The sequence below is a fragment of the Schistocerca gregaria genome, chromosome 1 (assembly GCF_023897955.1).
Source record: "Schistocerca gregaria isolate iqSchGreg1 chromosome 1, iqSchGreg1.2, whole genome shotgun sequence".
NCBI classification, from domain to species: domain Eukaryota; kingdom Metazoa; phylum Arthropoda; class Insecta; order Orthoptera; family Acrididae; genus Schistocerca; species Schistocerca gregaria.
Window position 1 is genome coordinate 781,302,418 of NC_064920.1, and position 14,984 is coordinate 781,317,401.

General features: G+C 38.4%; 1 protein-coding gene across 7 annotated transcripts in view; it reads right to left on the bottom strand.

Annotated features, from left to right (window-relative positions):
- Positions 1-1,930: 1,930 nt before the first annotated feature.
- LOC126268754 (E3 ubiquitin-protein ligase RNF19A-like) overlaps positions 1,931-14,984 on the bottom strand; it is a 354,985-nt gene continuing 341,931 nt past the window's right edge. For all 7 annotated transcript variants that reach the window (XM_049973936.1, XM_049973935.1, XM_049973938.1 and 4 more), the window contains 2 exons: positions 10,094-10,358; positions 1,931-6,175 (listed from right to left, as the gene is read on the bottom strand). In XM_049973936.1, coding sequence (XP_049829893.1) covers positions 5,870-6,175; positions 10,094-10,358 — 571 coding nt within the window. In that variant the 3' untranslated portion in view covers positions 1,931-5,869. The remainder of the gene's footprint in view (positions 6,176-10,093; positions 10,359-14,984) is intronic.

Below are 14,984 nucleotides of genomic sequence, written 5' to 3' on the forward strand. Positions count from 1 at the left end.
TAGGGTCTTAATTGATAATGTTTTCTCTGATGAAGCTCAAACCAAAAACATACATGTGTGCCCAGTAACAAATGCTCCCTCTGATTATGATGTACAGCTAGTTAGAATAAATAACATAGTGTCTTACAAAATAGATGCTCTTAGTGTAAATCAGTTAGAATAATTCATGTCTCTGGAATAAATGTTTTTGTGACTAGTTTACAAGAGGAATGTATCTGTTGGCAACAAAAAGTGAAGGCCCTGCTGTGGTAACAAACTACTCAAAATTACTAAGGAAAGTTATTAAAACTCAATGAATATGCACATTATGCCACATCCCAACACCACACATAAGCCTACATGGAACGTAGTAAGACAAGAGACACGGCAAATGACATCTGAACAGGATAACGTAACTGTTAATATTAATAGAAGAAACATTTAATAATAATTTCCTAAATGTAGTACAAAATATAGGGACAAACAGTTTAAGATTAAAATTAAAGCAATATGTTGAAAAAGCAGCTCACATGAAATTTAATTACACAAATTCCTCACAAACTTCTCCTTCTGAAATTAAAAAAGTTATATATTCTCTCAAAAATAAAAGCTCATCACGATTTGGTGGTGTTTACAACAGCGTACTAAAGACTTGTTTCACACACTGACTCTGGGCATTTTTCCTTTGTTTGTTAAACCCCTCTAAACGAAAGGTGAGAGGAGAGAGATCAATACCTATCAACCCATTTCCCTACTGACATCATTTTCCAAAAATTTTGAGAATGTGGCGTACTCTAGGAGAGAATCTCGACACAGTTTGGATTTCAGAAGAATAGCTGAATGGAGAATGCCATTTACATGTTCACCCGCCAAATTTTACAATAATTAAATAATAAAACAGCACTAGATGGTATTTTCTGTGATATATCTATGGCATTTGACTGTGTGAATGACAGTATTCTCCCAGGTAAACTGAAGTTTTACGTTTGGCAGAAGGTCTTATTAATCATGATGGTGCCTTTCAACTGGGTAAGACATGGGATGTGTTGATTTCTTGAATATCTACAGAAAGGAAACATTTGTGATTAGTGACATATCTTGCAACAATTAATTTTATTAATCTGAAAACTACATTTTAACTCTACAAGCCTGCATTCTGACAGAAAGCACACATGTGATATCACTATTATGCACAAGCCTGAACACCATAGATGGAGCAATATTCAAACAGTACACAAAACTCGACAGATGTTGCTCATGTAGCGGGTGCATTTGCACACGAATCTCTGCAGAATTTTTTGGTATAAAGTTTGTGATGTGAACTAGCAATCTACAGTGCAAAAAACTCACATGAAGATGGATGAATGGCTGTCAGCTGAAATGTCATGGCAAGAAATCAACAGCTATCAGCTTCCAGCAACAGAAGAAATTGTAAATAATGCTCAGTATTAGAATCCATGGTGTGACCAAAGTTGACTTCTAGTACTGAACCACACACAACTGATTTCATCAAAGTGTGCAGGACTGAAAATGGCATTGATGCAACGTCGAAACTAGTAGCCAAATAAATATAAAATCTTAAGTACAGCTGGAGGAGTTTCATTTTTAACAAAAAAATAAACAACTTAGTTCTGTCAAATTTTCATGTTGAACCATTGCAACTCATCGGGGGAGACAAATCAGAACGTCGACATTTTTGTGTATTTTCATGCAATAACATCATATGGAATAGTATTCTGGTTTAACTCATCTTACGAAAAAATTCACATTGGCATCCATATTTAAAAAATAAAAATACATTGAACTTGTAAATGATCAGCATGTAGTCACATTCAGAAATGAATATGTAATGTAAATGTAAAATGACTTGTTCCACATCATTACAGTTAACTGTATAAGTGATCCAAGAAATATGAAATTAATTAACTAGCTGGATAACAAAAAATTGCAATCAGTTTTACAAAATTCAGTTTATTTCAATCATTTTGTTCAGATACACAGCTTAAAAAGGGTAGACTTAAAATGTAATGGTGACCCAACTGTATCAATATAAAACACATCTCGCTGTTCCTGCAGTACAACATTAAAAAAAAACTGATGTTGTCAAAGTATCACTGAAAACTATAGGAATAATATACAAAGAAAAAATACAAATTATTTTTAGGAAAACTGCACCAAAAGAAATGCAAAAATGTTCAGGTGCAAAAAAGCTGTAAATAATTACATTAGTTGTCTGCACAAAAAGGCAAGAAAATACGATTTTCTTCCATTACATTTTTTCAGTCTCTTATGGCAGAATAGCCCAACCTTTTTTCAATTTGTAGGCTCTGTTGCAGATCTGAAGCTACTGCCAAGACTCAACTGTTTCAAAAAGCGAACAAAACATACATTTCAAATTCCTCAATTAGTGCCCCACAATGGCCACATTGTTATTAAAGAGTTGCACGATATTTTTCACATTCCAGCCTTTTTACTGAAAGGGTGCTGGATATTAAACATAAACAAAATATTATTAATCTCCAGATATGAAAATAAATTATGACAGTGCAGAAACTATAACAAATAATAACTCTGACTATTCTCCAATGTATGCTCCATGGCCAGTTGCGTTTGTTTTATTGGCATTAACCGTGTACAAAAGCATGTTTCTCTGTCGAAAGGTTCATTTACCAATGCTGTTGGCATCATCAGAGACCATAACAATTCAGAAAGCAGTTAAAATCTTGTTTGTTCCGAGTTCTTACAGCTTCTGTTAATGTCTCCAGCACTCAAAGACAAAACTTTAGGCAGAGAAATGTGCATTGGAACATGGACTAATGGCCACAAAACATATATCAACAAAAATGCTGATTATTTTTTCTACCATATCCCACCTTTTCTTCCAATTTATAAAAAGTAATTCATGCAAGAACAGTAGGCCTACTAAATTCCAACAATGACGCGGTCACTGAATCTACCAACGATGTGGCCATTGAAAGCATGATAATTATGCTTTGAGTTGACATCAGTCATATTATCACTACAACAACAAGTCAACCATGTCTTTCTTTGATGTAAAATTGTAATGTTTGTGTGTGTAACATATTTATACTTTGACATGTGTTTATATAGAAGGCAAAGAGTCGATCTGCAATACAACCACCAGTTTAGCAGAATCTATTATCACTAACAACCCCTATGTCTTGGTAAAAGGACTCTACCTCTGTTTTCTTTCCATCTCCCATAGTCAAAACATAGTGGGTTATAATTTCTTATTTGCTTTCAGTAAATCATGTAAGGCAGTCTTAAATCCTTCATTTCTTATTTTCAACCCTCTCCCTGTTCACTCCACTCCGTCATTTCTTCTATGTTTTCTGGTATTCTAGTGTGCACTATGCTGACACACTTATATGTGGCTGTGTGTGTTCCAGTTCCTATCATTTGATAACCAACTCAAGTAGCTTGTCCTTACAGCAAAAATGAAAAGAGCGTTTGGCGTCATTGGCCGGGAGGTTACAGGGCAGGTCCAACCACCTTGGTGCAGGTCTTATTACATTTAATGACACATTGGGCGACCTGCATGGCGGATGGGGATGAAATGATGAAGACAACACAACACCCAGTCCCTGACCGGAGAAAATCCCCGACCCAGCTGGGAATCGAACCCCAGCCCCTTAGGACGGCAGACCGTCATGCTGACCATTCAGCTATCAGGGCAGACGTTCTTACAGCAGTTGCTGACAGCTGTGCCAAGGTACACTGATCATTAACAGTAATGATCTTCTGCATATCTATAACATTTTGTCGATAACAGTATGAATACTATGAACTTTTCATTGAAATCCAATCCACAAAATGTGTTATTTTATGACACTTCTATTTATTCATGCAGGATTATTTCATTCATGACAAGCTACAAGATGGTTAACAATATAAATTCAATAGAGCAAATAGACCAATGACTCACGAAAGAGGAGATTAATGGTTGTGTGGTATTAAATTGATGCCAAATGCATTGTTGTCTTTAGTAAAATTAACAAATTGATATTCTGTGTGCTGCAAGATTTGACATAGGCACAATTCAGACTCTTTTCACAACACATAATGAGTTGGCTACATAAATACTGCATGCTGTTCTAATACACCACAAAGCATATACAATATGTTCTTAATCACAGATAGTATGGCTTTCATGAATTTTATAGTTTCTAAGATCTTTCATTGTAAGCAACACATTTACCACAGACAAAAATCCATTATTGTCAACCATTATATCTGTACCCCAATATAAAACAATTGTGAACATCTTAGTACCATTTAACAGGAAACACAATGATGCCTGTGCCATCTATACAGGATAAAACCCACTTCTGTTCTTAAATTAAAATCAATTACACTTACTCAAATGAATGGACTGCAACTCTTATAGCTCTATGCTTAGTTTCTTTTCTCTGCATTCTTTAAAACAATAAAAATCTGTGACAACTCCTCTATATGGCTTTACACAGTTTACCAAATGAATAAAAGATGATCTAATTACATATACAAATTACAATAAATGCAGAATAGTATATCCACAATAATAATGTGTTACTATTTGTGTATTCACTTCAGCAACTTGTACACATACAATCAATACATGATTATTGGTACAATCTTAAAAATAGGATACAAATTTTGTAACCAAGAATGCTAAAGATTTTTTCTTACAGCATTGCAATTTGTCATTAACTGAAGGTGTATATGCATTCTGAGCATCTGCAACTAAAAATAGGTTTTACACATAAAAAGGTGTATTATCTTATCTTGTGGAGAATGTCAGGTAATTTGATATTAGAATGTTGTCATAGGTATTAGCACAAGCCTAATTCTTGGCAGTCTTATCAAAAACTTTGTACTTCAGTGTACACAGTGCAGAGCATGCTAAATGACTGGTAAGAATTTAATTTTTTTTAAGAACAAAAAAATATATACGTAGAATTAACATAAGAACTAACCCTCCTCCATAATGCAAGTTAACATGGGTAGACTTAACAAGAGATGATTACAAAAGCATTCTGAAAGAGGGTAGTTTGTACATTATTTCTACAGAATCTGCATAGTACATATTTTTCTGTCTGTTGTTGCAGCTTCCACAATTTATTTCTTTATGCATCCCTCATACAAGTACATCTACACTAATTTTACTAAGATAACTCTACAATATAAATAAAATTAAATGTATATCATCATAACACAAACGTTATACAGGCACATACACTGTCAAAATAAAAATATTAACAATTTACAGAACAGATAAAGAGAAGGCAATAAAAATTAGAATATTCAAAATTGTATCACTCTTTAAAATTGCAGTATCAAAAAATTAAATTGGGAACATGAAAATAACATCATTGGAAAAACAGTGATTATGACTTGCAGATAGATTTATACAAGAGAAAGTAATATTCCTACACACAGGCATAAGCTTCATCTTGAGCATCTATGAAACATCTAATGCTACAAGCACATAATACTGCATCCTACTGCACAGAAGTGCAAGGAGAATTCTGCATGATACTGAACACTTATTATAATATTTTCCAATAGGATATGAAAGGACGGTTATAAAGTACAGTTAAATAAAGACACAGTTGCACAGTACAATAAGGAACTGTCAACTAACAGCAGCATAAGCAAAATTTACACTGTCCAACAAAAAATAAAAAATCATTTGGAACTCAACAAGTTGCTAATTGCATGTCTATTTCCGCCAGCCTGCACACACATTGTGCAGAAAACATAACTGCTACACTTGTACAATCTTCACACTTTCTGTAAATAGCTCAAAAATTGCGAGCAACATTTCTCATTTCCAGGTACAGAAAAACAAGAAATTATCAAGAGGTGCCTTCTACAACAGAAGCGTTATTCAGGATGATGTGACAGGTACACTAACTCGAACAGGCCGGCCAGGTAGAGTCAGGGACGGTGGCACATCTGGTAGTGAAATCATGGGTACTGCCTGCCACTTGCCAAGCTCTTGTACCTCTGCCACTGCTGTAGTAGTTGTCCGTTGTCGAGTGGGCCTTGTGCCTACAATATCACTCTCATCATCCTCAGATGTTTCGCAGTAGGCTGTCAATGGCGGTGTGATGAAACTCACATGGTCATCAAAGCGTACACGCTCCGAGCTGCAGTCATCGCCACCAGTCATTCGTCCACTGCTGTCACTTGCCTAGTAACATTAATTTCATTTACTGCTATTGCTGCAGTTAGACACAAGGAAATTAATTTGTTTAGCAGTATTCAATTACTTATATGTTGAACCTACAACTAAGACAGTTCTTTTTTCTTATCTTCATAATCTCACATGAAACACAGCTAAGCTGATTCATTAATTTCCCATTGTTCAACAGTATTGGTTTATATAAATGAAATGTGAGAGTAATGAAAATATTTCTCCATCATTTTCAACAATTACTTCATTAGGTTCACTGACCACAAAATGGTGGCTAGGTGACTGAAATAAAATTTATCAGAATCCTCATCAAAAGAAGTTTCAATATCCCTCACTTTATAAGTGAGTAGCTCAGCTGCAAGTGAGTGACTATTTTCATGTTTGTTTTTATGAGTGAGTCCAGTATTCAACTGTAATATCCCATTGTTTTAAGAATACACCCTGCACAGATGAGTGTAAATATACTGCTGGCCATTAAAACTGCAACATCAGGAAGGGCAGAAAATGACGAAATTTTACTTATTATACGTAAACAACCCAGCAGCAAGAATACCTGATTTCAAGTACAGGTGATTTAACGATACACAGGATGCAAAATTGAGACACTAAACTAGCAGTTCTGGCAGCAACTACAGCTGCAATCCAGCTGGACAAGTTGAAATGAGCTTGGTCGACAAATACATGTATCTCATGTAATGCTGCTTTAACTCTGTGCCAAAGCACATCAATCACACTGGCTACTGACCAGTGGTGTGTCAGTCTCATGGAAAACTATACCCAGATGTTTTCAATGTGTGAGACACATGAAGAACATGCTGGCCAGGGCAGCAGCTGATACACTCTGCTTTGAGGTAGGTCAGGATAGCACACGTTGCGTGTGTTATCTTGTTGATAGATAATGTCAGAGAGACCACAAACATAGGGCACAGCCACCATGAGGGTGGCTAATCATACTTGCAAAAATTTACCTGAGAATTCCAGGTATGGGGAGCAAGATGGCATCATAAGAAGTTCTTGATAATTAATGATGAGCGGGGAACAGGGGGAACAACTTTTCTCTCCTTTCAGTTGATATATCTTGACACAGTGTTTAAATATCAATAATATGTATGGAATAATAGTCATATAATTAACATACTTGGAAATATTAAGTGCTTTAAAACTTGTGATTTATGAAACTCAATAAAATTAAATTCTAATGTTAGATTAGAAACACAGAATTTGCTGAGATTTTATGAAAATCCTGAAATTCCCCAAGATTTTCTTGATTTTTCCAGGTAAAATGCAATTTCCTGAGGATTCCAAATTTTGCAGAAGAATTGCCATCCTGACTATCCTTAAGAAATCAGAATGTATGGCTGTTGTGCAAATTATTGGCCATGCATATGAGAGAGAGGTTACCATGTAGTGGACACAATGTAATCCAGTATCTCCAAGGCAGGCACTGGGCTCATATGACAATGATGAAAGCAATCTAGCAAAGCCTATCCTCCTTTTAGCTTACATAAAGATGTGTCCATTATAATGCCATACAGGACTTGTCTGCAGGGGAGGGGAAAAAAAAACAGTGTCGCATCATCACTATGCCCTGTGTTGTTGCTGGTGCTGGGAGCACCTCTGCCCGTAAACCTCTCTCTGCTGTCACATCAGGAAAGCCACAACAAAGGTCTCTATGTTGACAGACCGTAGTTTCCAGGCGTCATTGCACTGTTTTTGTGGATACTTGTTTTGCTGCGAACAAGCCCATTTCCTGACTTCAGGTAGATAATGTGGCTATACAATTCTGCATGGCTGGATGAACAATATGACTGTCTTCTTGGGCACTAGTCACGCAGAGCCATTAAAAATCACATATGGTAATGAACATGGTATTCCTGAATCCATTAACTCAATATCTGCTTGACAGTAATGGAATCTCAACCAACATGGGCAGCAATATCACAGAACATAAACTGCCTCTGTTGAATTCTGACATGTGCTAGTAGACATTGCTCCCCCTTACCTTGTTTCTCAACCAGAATTCACATTTAAATGTAGCTTGTTTGTGAGATCATGTTATTCCGCAGGTATGTTGTTGACTGAAGACAACAGCAACATACCTGAGGAATAACATGATCTCACAAACAAGCTACATTTAAATGTGATTTCTGGTTGAGAGACAAGGTGTGTAATCTTATTTATGTACACATGAAGTAGACTGCATTGCCTCTACTTAATTTGTGTGGTTGTGCTGAAATGCTTATCGTTATCCCATTAAAGCATGTAGAGCATTGCATGCTGCCTTCATAGTGTCACCGTTTTAATGCCCACCAGTGTAATTTCTGGCTAGCTTTTCATGCAAATCACCAGTTTAATGATATCAGTGAAGACATATTTGCTATAAGAAGATAATGACACAAATGTCATGCAAAACACAAGCACATAAAGAGTCAAATTAATGGCAAGAAATTATAGCCTCGTCTTGTGTAAGGTTCATTCAAGAATCAAATCTTCAGTTCAAAACAATTTTTACTGCAAGTCATCTGACCAATTCCTACAAGGCCTAACGAAGAGACCTCATGATAGCACGAAAAGCAGTACCATGATTTTTCAAAAAGAAGATGTTAATATGTTGGATTTTATTTAACAGAAATTGCTCTTCAATGTGAAGAACACTCATATACAAATAAAGATATTACTAAGCAAATCAGATAAATGCTGTTATATGTCACCAAAAAGAAAATGTTTTGATTGACAACCAGGATTTAAGGAGCATAAAAGTTTTTTTTTCCCCCCTTCCTTAATCGTGAGCATAAAAGGTTATTTTTTACCTTCCTCAATCATGTCACAACTATTGGAGCCTGTGATAAAACTGACAATAGTAAAGCAGAAAAGAGTAATCTTACTACAGGACAAACATCACTAATATAAAGACAATGCTTGAAAATTACAATAAAAACAGGTTTTGAAACTACCGCTGCTTATGCCCTGTGGCTTCAATATCGCATCATCATATTTCTCTCATTGTGTAGCATTCAGTTTCACACTTAACAGGTAAAAATACACACTCGTGAGTCTAAGCAGTATGACCATCTGCTTAGTAGTGTATTTGGTCCATATTTCCTGTCATGATGCCTTTGATTACTACCACATGTCTCATGGAAACCCAGAGAAATGTCTCCTGTAGCATAATACTGCCTCCTCCAGGCATTCATCCACAGCACAGTGCCTATTTTGAGGAGCCATTCACCAGGATGATGACAAACCCAGACACAATCATCAACACTGTGCAACAAGAAATGTGATTCATCTGACCAGGTGATGCATTTCACTAACTTATGGTCCGGTCTCGATGACCCTGTGTCCATTACAATTGTAAATCATGAAATTGTTGGGTCACACAGAATAAGTATGTGTCTTCTGTAGTGGAGCCCCACATTCAACAAAGTGCACCGAACAGTGTGCTCCATCACCAGATCACCACCTATCCTTCCTTACAGAGTGGACAAGCCTCCAACTTCCATGTTCTGTGATGAGGAATGGACACCCAAACCTTGTCGCCTACTCATTGTTTCAGCATACTTCAACCACCTCCAACAGATGCTCATGACAGTAGTACACAAACAGCCGATCAGGTTCGCCGTTTCCTACATGCTCATTCTCACGTGCCTGGCCATAGAAATCTACCCTTTGCCAAAGTAGTTTACATCAGTGGCTTTCTCAATTTGCAGCAGATGTCATCACTAGAACAACTCCCTATTCGTTTTAGCTCCACTTACAACACGTCCTTAACTGCATCATGTACCAGCAACACCACCAGACAGCACAGAATCTCACGTCTGGCAGTGGTCATAATGTTTCGACGTATAATTGTGCATTATTAAAAAGTTATGCTTAGGCTATATCCATCAAACTGAATGATTGGCACAGACTTACCTGTCTGTCAAGTGGTGGACGTGACCGTCTGTACGTGTGACGTCGACTCACACTTTCCTCTGGAGAAGGAGGTGGCAGAACGGCTCCTTGCAGTGAAGTTGACTCAGCCCCTGCATGTACTTCGACAGGTACTGGTGCTGTGACTTCTGAACGTGGAACTGTACCATCAGATAATGCCAGGGACTGAGACTGCTCAGATAAGCTCGCAGTCTCACTGCTTGTGCTCAGGCGCTGTGTAGATGCTACATCTGCCTGTATCTCTAGCCTGACAACACAAATCATTATGTAAACCAAAACTGGAAATGATTATAACAACATTAGATCATTAACGAACAGAAATATAATATCAGCCATATGTCAAATAGCAAGTGAGTATAAATAATGAAGGGCATCTACAGATAAAAATATGTTATAATTGTCACAGGGAAAAAACACACCGTTTAAAACTACAACATTAAATTTCAAATTTCAGGAGTGAAAATTCTTTTCTAGTATATTCTAGTGGTTGTGCTCCTCAGCTTAGCTGGACAAACAGTGTCAGTGCTGCATTTTGACAGGTAGATTAGACTGTGCAGGAGGATGTGTCACATGGGATGGGTAGAGGCAGAGAAAGGTGGGAGGCAGGGATAGGGATTGGTGGCAGCCAGTTTGCCAAGTAGGAGTGTGGGGAGCGAGGGATGTCAGGTACACAAGTTAGGCAAGTGATGCACGGTTTTTGCAGCCGGTGGGTAAGTGGCACACACCAAAGGCAACATGGAGACATGAATTGAGAGAGGGTGACAGGACGGAAGGAGATCCAACAGTTAGGTGAAGAGTTTGGGGCTACTGGAGACTGTGGCCAGGACGATAACGGATCAGGGACTGTGTCATAAGGATAAATTTCATCTGCATAGCTTGGAGAAGCTGGTGGAAGAGGAGAGGATCCAGACAGCCCAAGCTGTGAAGTAGTCACTGAAACTGAGTTTCTTGTGCTTCACTACATGGTGTGCTACTGACTGGATGATCAACTTTGTTCTTGGTAACAGTTTGGCAGTGACCACTCATCATGGTGGATAGCTGGTTAGTTATCATACTGACGTAAAAAGCTGTTCTGTGTTTGCAGCAGAGTTGGTATATGACATGGCTGATTTCACAGGTGGCCCAGTCTGTAATGGGTTGGGATAAGTCTGTTACAGGACTGGAGCAGGAAGTGCTGGGTCGGTGGATTGGGTAGGTCTTGTACCACAGGTATCAGATACATGAGGCGAGGGGTTGGGACTGGGAGTTGTGTAGGTTGGCTGAGCAATAGACCATCACTTTATGGAGGATGAGAGAAATCATAGGTAGGATGTCCCTTATTTGAACACATGAGAGCAAAGCCCTGACAAAGGATATGGTGGTACCGGGTGAAGAAGTGGGCACTCCTTTGCAGCTGAAGTGTTTCCACTGTAGGGATCAACAGAAGGAGAGTATGCCTTCCGAAGCCCAACATGGTTACACTTGGGGTTAGGGCTGAAAATCAGGTCTTTGGGTAGGACTGAGGTTTTTGTGAAAGGTTAACAACAGGGTTTTTGGTATGCTTGGGTTCTTTCTTTTGTTTTGAGTGTTGGAAGGGAATTTTTGGAGGATTTAGTAATTTGAAAAAGCCAGACAGGTGGAGTTTGGATGCTATGAGGGATCGTCGAAGGGGTTTACTGAGAGTAGGATGGGTGATGATAGGCAGTGGTCCTCCATGGGTGAAGTAGGGTGTCAACAGGTTGGACAATTTATGGAGATAGTGTCTGGAATGCTCCTCCAGGAGTTGGAGTGCAAGCATTTCAATTTCGGAGATGCGGTGTACATAGGATTGCACAGAAACAATATCTTGCAGAGGGAGTAGAGGTGGTTCTCTGCTACCTGTGCCATGGAGAGGTATTTCTGCAGAATCACATTTTTGAGGGTTAGGGACTGGCGGACTTTGAAAAGGTGAAGTTTTTTGTGAAGGGAATGGTGATATCCAGAGAAGGGAATTTATTTCATGGTTAGACAGTTGGAGGGAGGAATTCCATAGCTTAGACAGCAACAGCATTTACCGAACAGGATTTGGGACTAGGTTTTACCACAGAAAGGCATACTTTCCTAAATTGGTGCAGACAGATGGAGTAGGGGTCCACTGGAGTATGAATGGTGTTAGAAAATGGGAAATGACACAGGAACTCGACAAGTGAAAGCTTTAAGTAGTTATAAATGAACTGAATAACAAAGTGAGAGTTGGGGAAGTGAGAAGGGTGGAGAAAATTATGCTGGATTAAATAGTATACCTTTGTATGTGAAGATATTTCATTGTGTGTAAGTTAGACTCATGTGTGGGAAATAAGAAGGAAAGGCATGAAATTCAGATGGGAGTGATATATGAGGAGGTGTGGGTGGATTTGGAGCTGAAATGTAGCAATTAATTGCTGGATAGTGTTATATCAGTGATCTGGTGGATGTATGGTACGTAGAACAGCAGGCGATGCATTCATAACAGCTGCAAGTGGGGCTACAGCAGGTCCCAAAAGATGCATGCTACCAAGTTGATCGGATCTGATGAACTGTGCAGATAAAAAAGGCAAGAAGGAAAACATGGGAAAAGATGTGGTCAGAAAATACAAGAGACAGAAAACAGATGTAGATTACAAGACAGTAACAAACAAGAGACCAAGTATAAGTGTTGTAGGGAAGCTTTGGTAGAATGTAAATATATTTCCACTGAAAGAATTTCTGCTTCTGTTGATCAACACCTCCAAACTGCCAAAAACCTAGCCTCCCACATCAAATATACTAACTACTTCACTGTCCCTCCACCATCCCCACTCCTTTCCTTCCTGAATTACTGTTGTAGCTACCTCCCAATACATCAACATCCCTCATGCTCATGGCTTTGTCACTATAGATCCACCCCTCCCAACGTCTTTCAGACTCCAAACCCACCACCTCTTTCATATACACCTTACCAACTATATCACTACACACAACTACTTAGGGAAGGTACACAAACAAACCCGCAGCACAGCCATGGGCACCCAGGTGGCACCCTCCAATGCCAATCTGTTTATGGTTCATGTAGAGGAAACCTTCCTAGCCTCCCAAAACTCCCAGTCCCTAATCTGGTTCAGGTTCATTGATGATATCTTCATAGTCTGGACTTAGGGCCAAGACACCCTATCTTCCTGGCCACCTTTCTGATGGATCCCTTCTCAGCTCTGTCCACATTAAGCCCACTCCCTCCTTGCATTTCTAGACCCCCCACCCCCCCCGTTGCTAGTTTCCCATTCACAAACTCTCTCCCTGCCTCGAACCTCTCTCCCTCTCTACCCACACCACCCAACACATTCAAAAAGCTAGCAAGTTTTCTTTCTTTTTGTGTGTGTGTCTACTGACAAGTTAACACTTCTGCTTTTCAGTTAGCAGACCCCTTTACTTCAAAAGAATTTAGAATTTAAGATGGTATATACCACACTTCCGTTATATTAAAATAAATTGCCTATCTATAGTTAGTGCTGTCAGTGAGATAGATGATGTCGTGCAGTACTCCAGGAAACTTGCTTCCACAAGATATGCAACATAATTGAAAATAATCGATAGCTGGCAAACACCATTTAAAACTCTGAATTCTGCCAATCAGTGGCTCAAATTACTGGAACTAGTCAGAGATTTCAGCAGCTCTGTAGTGGTATACATTACAATGGCATTCTTAATTAAGCTAAAGCATAATGAACATAGGAAAACTTACATCAAATTTGGAATGTTTAAATATGTGACATTATCCACCACAACTACTTGTCAAGAGAGGCCAGCCATCCACGAGACACTCTACGGAGAACTAAATATACCTCAACAGAGATTCCACAAGCTTATTAAATAAAGCACTGCATCACAGCAGAACAAGAATGATTTGGAAGATATCATCAAAAATGACATGGACTCCCTGTAAACCATTTACTGGCATTAAGTTCCAGTGTACTGCTAACACTTCTTCTCAAACCCATTGAAGCGACCAGCTGTGTGCATCTAATTGTGTCTCATGTGGCTAGAGAAGTAATAAATATCAGTGGTAAAAATTAACTGTCACACCCAGTTGCTAATAAACATATGGTAGTTACCTATTTTCGAAAGATTTCAGTGCATAAGTGAGTGTGGCTTCAGTTGCCAGAGATTGCAGTCATGTGTGTGCGAATTGTGTCTGTGTGAGTGTTTTTGTGTGTCTGTTGACTATTTTGTGACAGTCCTTTTGTTGTGCTTATCTGCGACTCAACATCTCCGCTATATGGTGAGTAGCAACTTTCGTTATGATAATATTGTTACATTCCATCCTGGATTTTTGATTGTTTGGTAAGTGCATAATTTGTTTTAGTTAAAGATGTGTCTCCTTCCATTTCATCTTCACATCTATATTTTTCTTTTTCCTTGCTAATGTGTGAGTAACACATTCACAATTCTTGTATATTTGTTATAGTTAGATTCGTAAAAGTATGTTATTCATTATTGTTGACAGAATGAGAAAACATGCAAGTAGGGACACTTTTTCCAGTATTTACTTGACATAAATATCAGGGACATCACCAATCTTTTTTGCCTTTACTGCAATTTAAATGTTCCACTGTAGTTCACCCACTTATCATTGAACACAGTACAATGGAGACTTGATTATCTGGACTTCAGTCATACGGATTAGAGATTATCTGGATTGTCCACCACAAGTAGTGGTCTGGTCAGAGCATGCAAGGACATGTCATGCTGGTACTACCAGCCCAAGACCTGTGTAATCTCTGCCCCCAGGCATTTTTTTATTGTTCGAGTAAGACGGCGCACCTTTCATTATTGTTTGAGTTAGACAACTGCCAATTACTACACTGCTGCACCGTATCGTGTCGGTGCTAAAAAATATCAA